The sequence below is a fragment of the Pan troglodytes genome, chromosome 11 (assembly GCF_028858775.2).
Source record: "Pan troglodytes isolate AG18354 chromosome 11, NHGRI_mPanTro3-v2.0_pri, whole genome shotgun sequence".
NCBI classification, from domain to species: domain Eukaryota; kingdom Metazoa; phylum Chordata; class Mammalia; order Primates; family Hominidae; genus Pan; species Pan troglodytes.
Window position 1 is genome coordinate 88,561,864 of NC_072409.2, and position 19,443 is coordinate 88,581,306.

At 43.8% G+C, this 19,443-nt stretch overlaps 1 protein-coding gene across 5 annotated transcripts in view; it reads left to right on the forward strand.

Moving 5' to 3' along the window:
- MOB3B (MOB kinase activator 3B) overlaps window positions 1-19,443 on the forward strand; it is a 205,855-nt gene that overhangs the window by 161,788 nt on the left and 24,624 nt on the right. For all 5 annotated transcript variants that reach the window (XM_001154635.6, XM_054658001.1, XM_016960702.4 and 2 more), the window contains one exon: window positions 9,383-9,585. In XM_001154635.6, coding sequence (XP_001154635.1) covers window positions 9,383-9,585 — 203 coding nt within the window. The remainder of the gene's footprint in view (window positions 1-9,382; window positions 9,586-19,443) is intronic.

Genomic DNA, 19,443 nt, shown 5'->3' on the forward strand with positions numbered 1-19,443 from the left:
GCTGTCAGCTTGTTTGGGGACTTTTTTTTCTCTTTTTTTAGGCAGAGGAACAAAGTCCTGCTACACAGGATTGTTTTCCTTGGCATGACGAACAGACACTTTCTTGAGGAACGTACTGAGATAACACAAAACATCTGCTAAGAGGAATCAATCCTCGCAGCTGAATTTTCATCAGCATCAGCAAGAACACAAAGCTTCTCTCTCTCTCCCTCTCTGTATGTGTGTGTGTGTGTGTGTGTGTGTGCATGCATATATATATGTATGTGTGTGTATATGTATGTATATATATATAGAGAGAGAGAGAGAGCAGGAGGCAGGAGAATGGATGGATGAAGGGGCAAGAGAATAAGCTAAGAGGAGGAGGATATATATTATTAGGAAACATCTGTGTTGTTCATGTGTTTTGTTTTGTTTTGTTTTGTTTTTGCCTTGTGATCCGATTGCATCTTGTTTTGCAAGTATTTTGGAAATGGTGTGTTCTCAGCCACGCTGCCAGAGGAGGTATGTTTTCTTTTTCCACGTGTGTGGGATGTTGTTTTTATTCATGAACTATTGAGAATGAGTGGTTTTTATGACTTGTAGAGGGATTTTCACATCCCTCTTATTACTGGACTCTGAAGACAGAAGGGACAGCACAAATGCCCTCAGACATGAATAACAGTTTCAAGGAGAAACATGGGCACTTCTGGTTGTTGTTGACATGCCATCAGGGGTCCCAAAGGATTGGCCAGGAAATCAGGTTTCATCATATGACCTTTGGAAGCTCCTTGGACAGTTCACATGCTATTCCAATATATCACATGTCTTCCAAGTATACTTTCCAAGAAGAGTTTATCCTTTGGAGAAGAGGCAGCTTTACCTGTCCTGTTTCATTTGCCCTCCTGCCACCCCTGTCTTGGCATTGATTCAGAAGAGCCATCTTCCTAGCATTGGTAACATCGGCTGCCATTTGCCAGATGCCTTCTGTGTGCCTGCTGGTGCTGTGCTTCTCATTCAGTCCTTGTGGTCTCATGAAGAGCTAGGTATTATTATCACCATTCCTCAGACAAGAAAACAGAGGCTTTTGGCAGTTAGCAAAGTTGCTTAAGGGCAAGCAGCACAGAGGTCCCACAGCTGGAATCATAAATGGGATTGAGGCCAGAGCCAGGCGTTTCACCAGTGTCCTAAACCCCCAGTGACACACACATTTGGGAAAGTAAAAGCCAAACTACCCTTTTCCACTTTGTCTTCTAACAAGTTTTGTTTCTCCAGCTGTGTCAATTGTATTTGCATGAGATGAAAGGAGCTGTAGAAACCCTACAAAGCTTCCTGGTAGAATAGAAGGAGCATAGGCTCTGAGACAGACTTGAATTCAGATCCCTCTTCATCGCAAACTGGCTCTATAAAGCCCAAGTCTGTCCCTTCATCTCTTTGAGCTTTGATTTCAGGGTATGCAGGTGGCACAGGAGCTCAGCTCTCATTCCAACAGTCAGCACTATTTATTCCATACCCACCCTGCTCCAGGTGCCAAGCCACTAAGGAGACGTCACTAAGGAGACACTTGTGAGGAGGCTGGACACCGTCCCTGCTCTCACAGAGTGGCCAGTCTGGAGCAGGTAACAGACCTGAAGCAGGGACTCCCACAGATACATGTGGAATTACCATGTGTGATCTATGCAGGAAAATTTCAGGAGCAGAATAGCAGATGCCAGGGAAGCTGGGCCTGCGGATGATGGGAGACGCTGAGCCAAGCTCTAAAGAAACAAGAGGCAGTAACCAGGTGCTCAATAAAGGGGGCTATCTGCCAGCTGTTTGCAGAACTTGAGGTGTTTGGGGGCAGTTCTCCAGTATCCCCAGAGACCACCTTTTGGTTCTTACTCTTCAGACCACAAAAGCCCAGGTTCAGCCCAGCACCGATCACAGATCAGAGTCTCATTCCCAGGTGTTGGCCTTTCTCTTGCAAAGAAAAGGGAAAATGATGAAAACAGGAATGATTAACACACATCCCCACCCCCCAATCTCCTGGACCTTTGTCAACTGAAGCATTTCTGCATATTCTAAAGGAGTTTTTCCTTTTTTGGCCTCCATAACAAGATAAAATAAGTAACACAAGCCATTTAGGCAACTTATTTTCTTTCAGAGGTGCCTGAAAAGGAAGGATTGAATGAGATGTTTGAGGGCTTAGTGGAAGGGAGGGGCAGGAGGGAAAGGAAGAAAGAAAAATGGGTTGAAGTGCAGAAATTACTGGAATTTTTATTAAATTTTCTTGGGGGGAAAGGAGATTTCCTAAGTCAGAGATGAAAGGCAAATCTGCATGGGGCCCCAGAGAAATTATTATGTTTCATACTCGATTTAGCTCTCACACTGAATGTGGCTTGGAGATCAGAAAGCTGTGGTTAGACACATTCATAAACTCAGCAGGGCTCTGTCAGATGCGGGTTCCTGACTGAGTATCAAGGCTTCATGAGCAACAGAGACAGGGCTACAAGGCTGTGTCATCAGGCCTTCAAGAGAGACTCCAGGCCTGCACTCTCCTCACTCTCCACCCTCACCCCAGCACCCTGGCCTGCCTCCTCCTTAGCCTGATTGCTCAGAAAACTCTAGTCTTGCTTTGAGTCTAACTGGTGAGCAGACTCCTGCTAGAAACTTGTATTAGTGATTGGTTTGGATTCTGGCCTCTGCTTAGGCATGTTGCCTCGGCGCACTCCAAAACTTGAGCTCAGCTGGCCCTGTTTCAGGCTCATTAACTCCATTTCAGTACTGGTCCGTTTGCAGAAACTAAGCTACATCACATGACCCAAGGCCATCCAGGTCCAGGGTTATCCTTGGACACCTGGATATCCATCCCCTCTCTGTGGAGCACTAGTCTGAACACTTTCTCAATGTGGGCCAACTTCTTGGAGTCTGAAATTTTCCAGCTTTTAAGCTAAGAGCCACTGGTGGTAGCTCAGGGTAGGATAGAGGGAAGGGCATGTTCTGAGACTCAATTATTGATTGCAAATCACTTAGAGATCTTGTAATCAAAGATTGTTTTCTATATCATCAATACAGGCACATATCTAACAGTCTGGGATTATTGCTGATGGTTTGTCTGGATTATTATAAGACTAGTCAAAATTTAACTCCAAACCCTTAAGATATGCAATCTATTTCAGTTAGGACTGCTGGTTAATGTTGTCTGGCATTAACTTTCTGAGTACAGTGACTGAAAATTAACTCTCACCACCTGAAAAAGAAAAAAAAAAAGGGAAGAAGGAAGATTTCAATGATAAAAAGAAAGTTTCAGAGTTTTTCCTTTCCACACCCTAGGCTGGATCACAGTGTTCCTCATTGCAAAGTTTTCTCTTCTCCCCAAAAGCAACATGCAGCCTTCCATGCCAGGACTATATATATCAAGAGTCTGGCAAAAAGCTATCCTTTCTGCTGTGGGTTTTCTTTTTCTTTTTTTCTTTTTTTTTTTTTTTTGCCTCCCCTGAACAGGAGATGATGGATTCACATCTTGACTAAATAAGACCACTGCTCTTTTCTGATTCAATTTTGATCGATGAAGTATTCCCTGCCTTGCCTGTGCCAGGTGCTTTCAAAGGTGGAATCAAAGTATAACACAGTCCCTTTGTTCAGAGAACTTACAGCAATATAAGACATAAGTTTGAGAAACTAGTAGAAAATAATGCAAGCTAGATTATACTCCAGGGCTTATTTAGTACCTGCCACTGTAAGTTTTTTGCAAGTCCAGAATTGATGTATTAATGCCAAGACTGCTATCATGAAAATAAATAGCCAGGAATTTAATCCCAAAGTGTGTCACAAAGACCATTTGGTCAATGGGATACTAAAACTAACAATTCACAATAGAATACTCACTATCTGCAAGGCAGTAAGCTAAACCTTTTAGATGTTTATGTAATTAATCTGCACAACAACCTAAGCTACAAATAACATTAATATATCCCCATTTTTCTTTAAGGGATATATTCTTTAAGGGGAAAGTGAGGCTTGGAGACACTACATCATCTGCATATGGCTACATTGTGAATAAGTGGTAAAGGTAGAAAAAAAGCCTAGGAGTTCTGGTTACAGACTCTGTGTTTTAAATCAATAGCTATTATAAGCAAAGGGGAATCCAGATTTAAATAGGATTTTTTGCTACAGATATTCTCAGATCCTTTACTATGCTTGGGTACATTGTAAACCTCTATGAAAACAGCATTTTTGCCAATATATTTGGTCTCAGAATCCTCTCTTTTTAGCCAAGGATCTCTCAAGAATAGTGATTTTTAAAACACTTAATGGGGAATACTGAAGTGGAGGGTCTATCGTGTCTTATGTACTCATGAGGCAGAAGGAGGGCATTGGTTATGGTCCTGATGTTGGGTCACTTGTGCCATGTAGAACACAGGTTGCCCTTTGCTCAGACCCAGCCATGCACAGCTCCCCAGGTCCAGGATGCCATTGTAGCTAGCCAAGTGTCCGTTCGAGGTGATCCAGTTGCCTTTCTTCTTCCAATTGCTGAGCTGGATTCTTTTAAAACAAACATTTTTTGAGCTCCTTCCACAAGCAAGCTAAGTGCAGGTCATAAAATGGTGTTTTTGGCTGGACAAGATAGCTCACACGTGTAATCCCAGCACGTTGAGAGGCTGAGGTGGGAGGATCGCTTGAGCCCAGGAGCTTGAGACCAGGCTGGGCAACATAGTGGGACCTTGTCTCCACAAAAACATTTACAAAAGTTAGCCAGGCATGGTGGCGCATGCCTGTATTCTCAGCTACTTGGAAGGCTGAGGCAGGAGGATTGCTTGGGCCCAGGAGGCTGAGGCTGCAGTGAGCTGTGATTGTGACACTGCACTCCAGCCTGGGTGACAGAGTAAAACCCTGTCCTTAAAAAATGAATAAATTAAAATAAAATGGTATTCTTGTCCCTCACCTTCCCTGACACCATAGAACCTATAGGATGCTGAAGAAAGAGCCTGAGTTTTGAAGCCAAATCTCTATCTCCTTTTACCCTTGTGGCCTGGGGCAAATGATTTAACTGAGCGAAGCCTCAGTTTCCATTTAAAAAAAAAAAAAAACTGAGCCGGGCGTGTGGATCACGCCTATAATCCCAGCACTTTGGGAGGCTGAGGTGGGCAGATCACGAAGTCAGGAGATCGAGACCATCCTGGCTAACACAGTGAAACCCCGTCTTTACTAAAAATACAAAAAATTAGCCGGGCGTGGTGGTGGGCGCCTGTAGTCCCAGCTACTTGGGAGGCTGAGGCAGGAGAATGGCATGAACCTGGGAGGCGGAGCTTGCAGTGAGCCACGATCCTGCCACTGCACTGGGCGAAAGTGCGAGACTCCATCTCAGAAAAACACAAAAACAAACAAATGACCAAAAAAACAAAAAACCTGAAATAATAATTCCACTACTCAGGGTGTCACTGGAATTAAATGACATTGCACATACACAGATCAGCCCTCATTTGGAATTCCCTTTTCTTTTAGTTATGTAATGGAGATTGGATACTTCTTTGCAGCACCATGAAGAAAGAAAACCACCTCAAATCAATCAGTTTTCATGAACTGGCTCTCTGGAGCCTGCCAGGAAAGGGAGTGGGTCAGCAAGCTGTATCTTGTTCTATCTTGCTGCCATGAGGCTAGTTACATAGAATGAGAAAGTTCCAGAGTCTGCAGAAGGGGTGGACATCCGAGGTCTCGCCATCTGAAGGGATAACCTCTTCCAAGTCCCACCTTCTGAGGTTTATTTAAAACACACACACAAATCTGGACGTCTGTAAGGCAGAAGGGAAAAGGGTGAAAATAGTATGCAAACTGTAGAATTGGCCTCTGAACCATCAATAAATATAAGAATTTTTCAAACGCATGTAGCTTTCCTGTTCTTTTCCCACTCTCTGTGAGCTGGATTTTGTCTCTGACTCAGCAGAGAACCCAGTGGGGTTTCCTAGGCTCCTAAGGGCTCCCAACCTCTTTGCAGTGTCTGGAGTTGGCCTGGGGTGACTGCAGTGCATGCCGAACATGTCTCAACTTGAACCGTTTGCAGCTTTTGCTTTTGAAGAATGAATTACATGCGAGGGAGGGAATGGTGGAAGAGTGGGGCCTGACTTAGCAGCCAGAGCCAAGAGATTCTGAGCCTGGAGTCCTACCTACCCGAGGAGTTCAGGTGGGAAATAATGAAAGTTGAACTTACTCCCAAAGTTCCATTGAGTGCCAAGCACAGTACAGATACTATTATAAAAACACTACAAAGTAAATTTGTATATTAGTTTTATAATAAAGTTGAGTGATGAAGCCTCGACTGGATTTTAAACTAAAGACCTAGTTTAAAATCCTAACCCTACTGCTTACTAGCTACATAGGCTACATAAGCTGTAGCTAGTAAGAAGTCAGGTTAGTATTTTAAACTAGGTCTTCCAGATTGCAAAACCAACTACTCTAAAGCCATAGCCCAAAATGGATAGGCAAACCCCCTTCAAGGCCAGAGACAAGTCAGAGACCAGGTATGGAATGGAAGGCACAGCTGAGATTTCTGAGCTGAGCAGTGGCAGAGATGGGGGGAACAGAGCCACTTGGAGACAGTCTAAAAGGGGCCAGCAATTGCCATGAGCATCCGCAGTGTGTCCAAAACTTTGCCTTATCTGTAGCCAGTGTGGAGGGTAGGGGGGCTGGCTATAAGGGCCACACAGATAAACTGGCACAACTGAAAGTCCCTGTGTCCCCCAGCATCTGGTGAGCTTCCATGAGACTGGAACCAGGGGAGGAGAAGCGGGAGCACACTTGAGGGAGTTTGAGCTGCCCAGAAAGGAAGGGCTTCAGAGCTAAAAGTGTGTGCAGAGCCCGAGAGCAGTGCTCGTGGACTTTGGAGTCAGACTAACTGGCCAAATCTCTCCTCTACTATTTCCCCGCTGGGTGACCTTGGGCAGCTACTTAATTGTCCCAAATCTATTTCTTTATCTGTGAGATGGAAGTAATTTAAGGCCTGTTCTGAGGGCTCAGTTAGCTAATCTATAGATAGGGCTTGGCACAGTTCCTAGAACATAGTAAGAGCTCAGTAAATACTACTTTTTACTGTTAATCCCAGGTCTGTGGTCTTAAGGCCTGGGCAGAGAAAGCTAACATACTCTCGTTGAAGGCAGCAGAGTATGTTAGCTGACGTCTTCTCGCCTCTGGTTGTGGCTTCTGATGCTGTGGACATTTTTCTGTCCTTCTTTGCCTTCTGTCCCCATCCCCTTTGTTTTGCTTATTTATGTTTCTGTGCCACTGAAGAGTAACTTTTAGATGCCTCACTGTGCTTGACAATCGAGTGGTTCCTCTAACCTGGCAAGAGAGAGCGTTGTACTCTGTAATACTCATTTTTTGGATTTTAGAGTCAGGCTGACTTGGTTCAAATCCCAGCCCTACCACTTTTTAGCAACAGAATTCATGCTGAAGAGCTTCAGTGCTATTTATCTATGAAACATTAATAGGAATAATAAAACCTGTTCCACAGATACATTGTGAAGACAACATATGTCGACCTCCTGGCATTGTCACCAGGTGGGTTACAGGACTCCCCTTGTGAAGGAAACATACCTATCTTAGAGGGAATTTCATCACTTCTGGGACTCAGGCTTCAAAGACTCCAGACCCGCCCCCAGTGTGGCAACAGCAGTTCTGCAGGCCCCTCTCCACTGAGAAAGCAGCCCATAAACTCTGCATGCGGCTGCCCTCCACCTTCTCCTTGGCTCTACCGCACCCTCAACCCCAAATCCCAGCATCTGTTGCCCAGGCAGTCAGCTCCCAAGCAGTGCCAGAACTTCTCCCTGGGTTCATTTGATATGTTGCCACTTTGTTTCAAAGAAAAGCCATTATCAGTGTTGGGACCCAAGGGAAGCAGATCTTGTCACTGCCGCCTGCCAGACATGTTCCTTCTCATCCTGCCCTGGGGTCCCAGGTGATCCCATTACAGTGTCTCACCAGACAGCTGCTGCTAGGTTTCTGTGGAGGGAAGGACAGCAAAACTCCAGGCTTCCTGGGGACTTGGGGCATGTGCTGTGCATAGTTCTACAATTTTGCTGAAAGGCTAGTGGTCATTTCTACCTTTCTTTGACAAGGGTAATTCTTTTGTTGTTGTTGGTTTTGTTTGTTTGTTTGTTTGTTTGTTTGAGATGGAGTCTCACTCTGTCGCCCAGGCTGGAGTGCAGTGGCGCAATTTTGGCTCACTGCAACCTCCACCTCCTAGATTCAAGCAATTCCCCTGGCTCAGCCTCCTGAGTAGCTGGGATTACAGGCGCACGCCACACGCCCGGCTAATTTTTTTGTATTTTTAGTAGAGATAGTGTTTCACCATGTTGGCCAGACTGTTCTCAAACTCCTGACCTCAGGCAATCTGCCTGCCTCAGCCTCCCAAAGTGCTGGAATTACAGGTGTGAGCCACCGCATCTGGCCGGGTAATTCTTTTCCTTATAACAACAGACCTTACCTTGTAGAGAAAAGGGAGGACATTATCAATTTAATAAGCTTTCACTATGTTCTAGGCGCTGTAGGAGGATCTTACATTAATACCTTCCCAGCCATTTAAGGAAGACCTTATTATGACCGCTCTTTTACAGATGAGAAACCAAAAGTCAAACAACTTGCCCACAGTCATACAGCTGGAAGGGGAGCAGAGTAAGAATTCAAACAATGTCTGTTTAGCTTAGGAACCCATTACAACATGTCACCACTTAAGGACAGTGCAAATAACAAAACAGCTTAAGCAGTGTTTGAGATGGAGAAAGGAAGTGGGCTTGCGATCCTGCAATTTGTTGCTTTACTGAGCTGGGAGTAGTGGTCATCAGATGGGAAATCTGAGTGACTTCGATGACCACTCACCCTTTCTGTGTTATGAAAAACAAGACCTCCTCCCAACTCTTACCTTCCTCAAAGAGACGAAGGGGGAATCTGTGATGCAAAGTATCTGTGAAAGTTATTGAATTTGCCCACCTCAGAAACAGTATACCTCAGGAAAAGCTTTGCAGACTGGTAGCTTGCAGGCCCAGTGTAACTTATAGAGGTGTTTTATTTTGACTCATGGTGCTTTTTAAAACTTCAAGTTAATTGCTAATGTTTAAAAAATGCAGCAGGTCCAAGTATAACTCTAAATTTCTGAATTATCTTGAAAAATTAGAAGCTCTAACAACACTGGGCCTCCATCCCTATATGGCCACTGTTGGCTGTAGTCGCAGCAACTGCTCCCTTTGATGGGGAGGTGGAAGGTGCTTTCTAGTTTGCTACCAACCCCCCTCCACACACACACACTCCCTATGACTCCTGTGACGGGTGCCAGTCTCCCTGTAGCATTGCCCTCAGACAGTTTTCATATTAGAGGAAAGAGGAAAAGGATCTATCCCATCATGGTTTCATTCTTTCTTCTTTTTTTCTTCTCTAGGTGTTCCCTTCCCAAAGAACTTCCTTCAGATCTGCAAGAAGATCCTGTGCCGCCTTTTCCGGGTCTTTGTCCACGTCTATATCCACCACTTCGACCGGGTCATTGTGATGGGTGCAGAGGCCCATGTCAACACCTGCTACAAACACTTCTATTACTTTGTCACAGAGATGAACCTCATAGACCGCAAGGAGCTAGAGCCTTTGGTAAGTGACACCATGAAATAATGGTATCCAAGTCACCCCAGGAGCTCGGCCATTTGTCAGAGCGCATTGTTAATCCCTGGAAAATGCTCATTGATGGCTAGCTGTTAGCCTGAGGGCTGCAGAATTGAATGGGGTTTAGTGGTCAACTAACAGCCAGGAGATGCCAAGATGTCCACTGTCACCAAATAAGTGTCCGAGATTACCCTCCAAGAGGTGGCAGAATGTTGTGGGAATATAATAGTTTGGATCAGAGGGAGTAGCTTTAACTTTCAATTCCAAAGTCATTCTTCCACTTATTGAATTCCTTAAATGGGCATCTTTGATATTTTATATTATCTCTCACTCTGTTAATCAAAGATTATCAGAAACATTTCTTCAGTCAGTAAATAAATATTTAGCACCTACTGTGTGCCAGCTGCTAGGCATACAGTCAGGTAAAACTGCCTTTGGGCAGCTTTTACTCCAGAGGTAGTGACAGAAGTTAAGCCCTAAATAAGGATACAGTCTCATAGGGACTTTGCTTTTCACATTGAGTTTTCCGTGATGCAGCTTCAATGGGATATATTAGAATAGAGAACATTTGATATGATTAAATCCTTAGTGTTATTGTTTAGGTGAATGGGGACTACTTTTATTTTCTTCAAAAGCTGTCTTTCCAGTGGCACTCAATCTGTGCTTCAGAAGTCAAGGACCCCTAAAAACCTCATCACCTTTTGTAACATGCAACATCTCAATGTGGACACTTTGATCAAAGCTTTTTATAGTGGCTCTGTTGAGTACTATATTATACCCCATATAATACAAGGTGACTGTTTTGCTAAATATAACTGACAGAGCAACTACATTTCATCCAAGTTCATTTGAATGACCAGAGTACTAGGGCCAGGCTGTCCTCTTTTGCCACCCTTTATCCCTTTCTCTTTATGTACCTATTTTAAAACACAGGTTTTATTATTTTTATTTTTTCTTTGAGACAGGGTCTCACTCTGTCTCCCAGTCTGGAGTGCAATGGCAAGATCATAGCTCACCATAGCTCACCTTCAACTCCTGGGTTCAAGCACTCCTCCCACCTCAGCCTCCCAAGTAGCTGGGACTATAGGCTGGCATGGCTTTTTTTTTTTTTTTTTTTTTTTTGTAGCGATGGGATCTCATTATGTTGACTAGGCTTGTCTCAAACTGCTGGCTTCAAGCAATTCTCCACTCTTGTTCTCCCAAAGTGCTGGGATTGCAAGTGTGAGCCACCACGCCTGGCCAGGTTTTATTATTATTTAGGTATGGTAAAGCTAACAGATCAGATGACTGTCATTGAAAAGAGAATTTGTTATACTCATCCCAAGAGAAAGAGCCATGCCACGCCACAAGAGAGCACATGGGAAAACACCAGGTTAGTCCGGAGACTGAGGGAGCAGAGAAAGCTTGAGCAAGAAACTTCGCCATGATTTTCATGGGAAGGAAAGGGCCAGACAGGGTAAGCAGGTTTAGGGTTGGCTAATTTGAATCATCTCTGGAGCCTAGGGGTTATTCCTAGTTATCTGATACCTTGGCCTGGGGTGGTTAGTGTGAGACTCTGATGGAGGAGGTATTTGGGGTGCAGGCTCTGCAGGATTGGTTTGTATTGGTCGTTGTGTAAACAGCTTGAGCGCAAATTGTTTACCATCACTAGGAATTGGCTAGCTCTGGGAGGGGCAGTCCCTCCAGGATCAACAAGGCCCCTTTGATGTTAGAGAATCGAAACACAAAAAATAAAAGATATGTTTAATACAGTACAGTACCTGTACCTGGCAAAGAAGATGGTGAATTTCACATATCACCTTTAGTGTTTTTCACCTTGAAATTTATTATTCTGCTGTGAGAATATATGGCAAAAAAAAGAACAACAACATATATATATATATATCAACATATATATATATATCAACATATATATATATATATATATATATATATATATATATATATATATTTGCATTACTCAGTAGTCCTGGAACAAAGCAAGACTTTTTGGGTTACACTTGAGATGGCTCACATCTTTACTTTAAAAAGAGCCTATTTTCTTCATTTTCTTTCACAAGAGATTTCTAGAAGGCTCTCAGGGGCAGGAACCGAGTTGTCTCTGAATGCAGTTGGACAAATAGTATGGAAAGAATTCATCGATGGCTGAGTTTTATAAAGGCTGTTTTGGGTAAACAGCCACTATGGGAAGATAAGGTTGTGCAAACAGCTCAAGGGAGTTAAGACTAGAAACAATTGATAAAGTTAATTTCAGAAAATGTCAAGGACAGAGAGGAAAGATGGACAAGGGCCACGTAAATGAAGACCCAGAAGAAACCACTGCAATCTCCTGGATGGTTTCAGTTCAGTTCTCTTCTATAGTCATGTTCAGGTCAATGGAAAATAACTTCTCCAAAGGCCCACAAGAAGGAAGAGGCTGTGGAAGCACTCACACTTTTGGTTTCACAGAGCTAAGGGATCAGAAACACCACGATAGAGCTGAAAGTCAATTTCTCCTTTATGCCTGAAAGCATAAAGACAACATTGTAGGAAAAAGCTGAGTGTAAGTTATCAAGTAGAGAAAGGCTTTCTTTGCTATCAGAAAACTCAGTTATTTTCTATAATTGAAGAAAGGGCTCCAAGGCAGTGCCAGGAACTAACTTGAAGTCTCAGAGTCACAGAATGGCCTCAAACATGTCAATATCCTAGACAAGAGCCTCTTTGGGGGCCTGGGAGAAAATTAGGTTAACCAGACATTTTTAACAGTTTAACTGAGCAAGAAAGGTACCAGGTTTTTTTCCCCAGAAGTTTATATTTCTTTAAATCTTGCTTGCAATAGTATACTTCCTACATTTATGTGTTAATTATAATTATAGGGAAATTCATTTTAATGCTTGTAAATATTCATACTTTTTAAATGCTTAATTGTCTGAACATATATATTTGTTTTACACTAACCAAACCCTATAAAGGAACAGAAATAGATATTAAGAATGTTTCTGAGGCTAATCATATAATATCAGGCTCTGGATACTTAGCACATGCAGTGTCCATTAAGAGTAGATTGTTTATGGCTTGTGGATTGCTGTTGCTGAAATGACCATTTCAACAGTTGACAGTGCTAGGATACCTAACTGCTAATACTGTTGCAATGCACATATTCAAATCAGGCATAACATGTCAAGTCAACACATTTTTATTTGATTTGCATATATTGATACTCTATATATACAACTCAAGTTGCTCAGATATTCTATGTGCATAAAAAATCTATGCTCTCGAGGCAGGCAGATCACGAGGTCAGAAGATCGAGACCATCCTGGCTAACACGGTGAAACCCCGTCTCTACGAAAAATACAAAAAAAAATTAGCCAGGCACGGTGGCGGGTGCCTGTAGTCCCAGCCACTCGGGAGGCTGAGGCAGGAGAATGGCGTGAACCCGGGAGGCAGAGCTTGCAGTGAGCCGAGATCACGCCACTGCAGTCCGGCCTGGGCAAAAGAGCGAGACTCCGTCTCAAAAAAGAAAAAAAAAAGAAAAAGAAAAAAACTATGCTCTCAAGAAATTTACAATACAGTCTGAAAAATATAAAATAATAAATGTCACCCATTTTTGACCCTCAAAGGATGATGAAGGGGTCAGGCATTTGGCTTCACATTCTAGTTGTACATTTTTTAGAATTGAATGCAGCTGGGGCCAGAAGGGCAGCATTTGTCCAGCCAGTTTCCCTTAGAACATTGGCATTCCCAGAGTTCCCACGCCACCGGTGGACATTCTTGGTGTCATGCCTTGGGATTCCACAGTATGGAACTCTGAGACCCCCCCACCGCCTCATCTTTCCCTCTGCCTTGCCTCCACCATGCACAGCCACACATCTCTTTGTTGCTTTTGTCTCACGTGGACTGAGTATCTACCACACAGGTTGTGTTGAGGATCCATGCAGCACCCTACTGGGGTAGGAGAGTCAGTATCATACAGTGCCTAAGAAAAGTCTTAGACTCTGTGGGTTCCAACCCTGGACCCCGCATTTACTAACGTGCAAACTTGAGCAAGATATATGGCTTTTCAAAGCTTCATTTTCCTCATTCATAGCATGGGTATAATAATAAGAGTTATAAAAATTAAATGGGTTAGTCACGTGGAAGTGCTTAAGAAATGTTAGCTAAGTGAGACAATGACTGTAACAGTAGCTGGGCTGTAGTTGGTGGATGTTCCTGAATTCTGTCTTCCCTAGCTCCCATGACCTCTTTTCTGTCTTAACGATTGATCCCCTAGGTAGACTCCTAGCAAATGTAGTTAATTGTATTTGTATCAGTCACTCCCATGGGATTGTCAACTCTTTGAGGGCTGGGAATATAAAGGACATATTCCTGCATTGCTTAGGGTTCCTGGTACCTAATAAATGCTTAATATGTTTTTGAATTGGGGAGAGTACTTTAAGGATGATGCACCTCCATTCAAAGGGATTACACACTGGTCACTCTCTTCAATACGCCCCTTATCTCGGAACATGCACGCAGACCTCCACTTACCCATTTCCATGTTGGGACTAATGCTTCATCCTGTCAGATTAGCAATAGACATTAAAAGCAAAATAAGACAGAGAGCAGGGATGCATCATAAGCTTTAGGTCTCACAGAGAAAGACGAGGCCTCAACTCTTAGTCATTCTCTGTTCCAAATTCCAGATAGATCACCCAGGAAATCTTGAATCCTCTCACACTGCTTTTGTGCCCTGGTGTGTCAGGCAAAGGATAACCAACCCTCTCTGTTTTAGCAGTGAAATTCTCATGTCCTAGGAAAACTCTTGGTGTCTGTCAAACTAGGACGGTTGGTCACCCTATCAGGCCTCTGAGTGGGAATACAGTTTGGAATTCAGAAGCTGGGAAGAGGTCACCCTGGCTAGCCTGGTGAAGACCAGCACATCCATCCACCCCCAGAGCTTGCCTCATGGCTCCCATTGGGACCTGCTGTTCAGCCGCTATGGCTGGCAGCCTGGGAACCCAGGCAAACACATGCCATTTCACTCGGTCTCCAGCAGGGAGGGGGAGCCTGGCACACTGACACAGACACAGACGTGACAGATCATCCATTGCTCATGTAAATGCAACAGCTGAAGATAACTTGAACTCAAGCAAGTTCCTTGTTGGAGGAAACAGCCCAAATGATGCTGATGATTAGAAAATGGGCCAGGCCCTGATTGAATAAGCAGGCTGCTGTTGGCCCTTGGCTGCCAGGGAGTCAGCTGACACAATTAAGCTAATCAGAATTATCATTAGCAAGCACGAATAGCCCGCAGTGTTTTGTTGGCCTTTCACTGAAAACAAAAGCAGACTCAGAGAGGGCTGTTAGCAATGCAGTAGTTGTGAATGAAGAGCTGATTAGGGCAGGGGGAGGACAAAGATTGGTGAGGTGGGGAGGACAGACAGGAGGGGACTTGTTTACCCTAATGCACCTGCTAACCCCTGGGTGACCTTGGTCCAGGACCTTCTCATTCTCTCTCCAAGGCTCCATTTTCTTGTTTCTAACAATGAAAGTGATTATACCACCACCTACCTTGTAGAGCTGCTGCTGTGAAAACCAATGTTACCACAGAGCTGTTCTGTTACCTTATAGCAGGGTGCTTGGACCATAGGGGTTTCTCAGGAGTCCACACACACACACGTGCATCAGAATCTCCTGGAGGAAGTACTTCGTAAGTACATTCTTGGGCCTCACCCCAGATACACTAAATCAGAATTATTAAGATTAGTGCCTAGTACCAAGCACCCTCAGTCTGCATCTCAAACTTTAATGTGCATGTGAATCACCAGGGATCTTGCTGAAATGCAAGTTCTGATTCAGTACATCTGAGAGGAGGAGACTCGAGAATGTTCATTTTGCTCCCAGATGATATCGATGCTGCTGGTTCCCAGACCACAGGTTGAGGGAAAGGACCCTAGATGACAATTACCCTCAAATGTGAGAATTACCATTTTTAGCACTTCATCTCTTCTCCTCTAGGATTGGGAGTTAGCTCAGTGGGGTGGGGAAGTAAAGCAAAAAGGAGAAAAATCTGAAGATCAGTGTTTGCCAAGAGAGCTCCTCAAAATGCCAGTCCTGAGTGATGGTCAGTGAAAACAGACTTCCTTCTGTGGTCAAATGAGTTTACAAAATACTACATCGTCTCCACCCTTGAAGATTTACAGTGTACAATAGCATATCAAAGCCTTTGAGAAGGTATCCAGTAAAGAAACTTGTTCAATTTTGTGTAGCCCGCCCAATTTAACTGCATTTGGCTACTGGACTTTTTTCTTTTGCTATCACTCATTGACATCTTAGAGATATCATGATCCATGGAACACACTCTGGGCAGCACTGCTCATCTTTGTGATGTGATGTGTCTCTAGATTTTTCTATTTTCCTCATGCCTCCACCCTGGCCTCAAACCACACAGCCACCACTGCCGCATGGAGAGGGAGGTGGGAAGGAAGTGAAACTCCATATGGGAGGGCTTCACACACACACAGGAAGTGCAGTCCTTTTCATTGTTGCTCCTCATCCTCCCACATCATCATATGACAGACACCCCTTCGTGGAATTCTTACCATGTGCATGACGCACAAGCATTTTCAAGAAATAATTAATAACTTCATTTCTTCAGTTCCAGATAATCTGTTAGTTCCTCTTGACATACATTATTTCATCTCCTCACATTTGTTACTTTTTTTTTTTTTTTTTTGAGACAGGGTCTCACTCTGTCACCCAGGCTGGTGTGATCATGGCTCACTGCATCCTCTAGCCTCCTGGGCTCAAGTGATCCTCCCACCTCAGCCTCCTAAGTAGCTGGGGCTACAAACACATGTCACCACACCTGGCTAATTTTTAAATTTTTTGTAGAGACAGGGTCTCACTACGTTTCCCAGGCTGGTCTGGAACTCCTGAGCTCAAGTGATCCTTCTGCCTTGACCTCCCAAAGTGCTGGGATTACAGATAGTACCTGGCCAGACTTGTTACTATTATTTCCAGCAGATGTGATGGGCAGTTTCTCAACATCTGAACCACATTCCTCTCCATCCCTTATCACTGCCATTTTGTCACACCAAAGTGCATGTCCCACCCCCGGTGTGTAGGTGCCTCTTGGCTAATGATTGAGATTTATGGTAGGCTCTACCACCAAAACTATCCTCTAAAAATGGGTGCTTTTTAGAACAATTTGAAGACGAAAGATTTGGAAAGCCTTGTCTCATAAAGGCCCAGCCACAAGCCTATCCAGGCCCCAGAATACACTGACCTCATGTTGCCCTAAGAGGTAGCCAGGCCACACATACACTTCTCTCAGAGCTGCTTGGGTGAGTGCAGTAGCCAAGGTTGGCCTGCAATGGTAAGATCAAGTCAGGACTGTGAAAAGAAGCAGAACCTCTCGCATGAGCCAGAGCTACTCCCTAAAATAGCCAGCAATGAAGAGCCATTGTGGGGCTTTTGAAAGGACCTTTTCTTTTGAAACATCATCTGTACAGAGGCCTCTGGGTTGCTTCTTGTCAGGCGGCTTCCTTGGCCTTCAGCCAGAAGGCTTGACGTGGACTCAGCCATTATAGAAGAAAGAGCTGCAGCCTGTGAAGCTGACAGTTTGGCCTTTAGAATGGCATTTCCACTATTATGCTACCACATTAGTTACCACATGGGGCAAGGCATGTAATGGCTCTGAGCCTCAGTTTCCCCACCTGTAAAAGACATCATCCCTAGAATCCTCCCAGCCTGACCTACTGAGATTACTGATGGGTTACTACTGAGATTACTGACCTACTGGGATTACTACTGATATGATGTGTCAGCAGCCCTGTCATCTTTCATCCAAGACAACCGTTTCTCTTTGCTTAGAGAGCCCTTCATGGATTAAAGCCCACCGTGGGCCAGGCGTGGTGGCTCACGCCTGTAATCCCAACACTTTGGGAGGCCGAGGCGGGTGGATCACCTGAGGTCAGGAGTTCCAGACCAGCCTGGCCAAAATGGTGAAACCCCATCTCTACTAAAAATACAAAAATTAGCCAGGCGTGGTGTCAGGTGCCCATAATCCCAGCTACTCGGGAGGCTGAGGCAGGAGAATTGCTTGAACCCAGGAGGTGGAGGTTGCAGTGAGCCGAGATCGTGCCATCACACTCCAGCCTGGGGCACAACAGCGAGACTTCGTCTTAAAAAAAAAAAAAAAAGCCCACCATGGCAGCAGAGGGGCAGAGGGGGTGTACATGTTGCCAAGAGTAGCTGGAGTGTGCATTCATGGGGCTTTGCCAGTTCAGATGACAAGTATATGTGTGTCCAGGGTGGCATCGGCTGTTGGTGGTTGTTCAGGATAATGCAAAGGCTCAGAGATTAGTGGGAGGGCCTGCCAGATATCATTTTAGGAGACTTGGCAGATGTATTCTAAAGTGTCAATTGGAAAAATAGCAAAGAAACATGATTATTTCCAATGAATTGCCTTATGCTGGGTAACTGGGGATGTGGCAAAAATAGCCACATGTCTCTGCCAGTCCTATTTATTCATCCCTTGTTGATGTCCAGAGAACTTTTGCTTCTAGTTTATAGGGTGCTGGGTGGTTCATTTTTGTTTTAGGGTTTCTCTTTGTTTCTAATTTGGTCAGAGATGAGATGTGGTCTGATTTATTTCAGGGCCTAAAATATGATCAATTATAGTTGAAGATGTCTCTCATGGGAAAATTGCTAGACTATAATATTAAGTAATAAAAGCAGGATACAAAACTGTACTGGAAAATCACTAATCATATGTCCAGAGATGATAAAGGAAATAGAGCAAAAAGTGCCAACAGTGGTTCTCTCTTGGTATTACTATAGATAATGCTTTTTTAATTTTTTTTTGGTATATACTTTTTGGGGCTTTCTAAGTTTTCTGTCACAAACATGTGTCACTTTTCTAATCAGAAAAATCAAACTTTATACTTGAAAAGGCTTTTCCAACCACTTGTGACTACTGAGATTAACATTAAATTAAAAATTAGTTTCTTAGCCTTACTAGCCACATGTTAAGTGCTCACAAGCCACATGTGTCTAGTGGCTATTGTATTGGATATCACAGATACTGAACATTTTCATCATTGTGGGACATTCTCTCAGACACCACTGAGCCAGAGGCTCTACCTTCAAGAGCTACTTTTTATAATCCACTCTTAACAACCACTCCCTCCACAAAGAGCCGCCAGATGTGTTCACATTGTCTCCATGCTGCCACATGAGGCATTTCCGTTCATTGTTTAAGCCCCCTAGTATGGTTGCTTCTCTTTGCTAAGCCACTTCTCTCCTACTTTATTGATAGGAATAAATAAAACTCAGTACCTTCTGCTCAACATTTCTCCCTAGATTTCCCATCAGAACCTCCATCTCAGGAAGCTGCTCAGTATCTTAGGGGAGCTGTTGGTCTGAGACACCAAATCGTAATTGTACTTTTTTATTTTTTTAATGTTCTCTGCAGTGTTGGAAATTGCTGCAGGATGTCAGTCACAGCAGGGATTAATTCATCTTCATGAGCATTTACATGAAAATGTAAATAGTCAGTATGGCTCGATGCCCATATATAAGCCTGCCAAATTTTGGCTGCTATGTGTGGTCTAGACTAGTTTAAATTTCCCGGCCAGATAAGATTAGATTCTTTGGCTCCAAAAATGTCAAGGAAGTATTAACTTGGGATTTGAATGAAGGAAGGTTTTATTTATTGAAACATAACATTATATTTTCTCCCACCACCCACCTGTCCCACCACAATAAAAGCATGAAGATAAGGCAGGTTACAGGCAGTACCTAGCCTAGGGACTTGTGTGGTCACTTGTGTGGTCTCAGGAGCACTTCCTCCTATGAAACAATTTTATACATAAAGGTCAG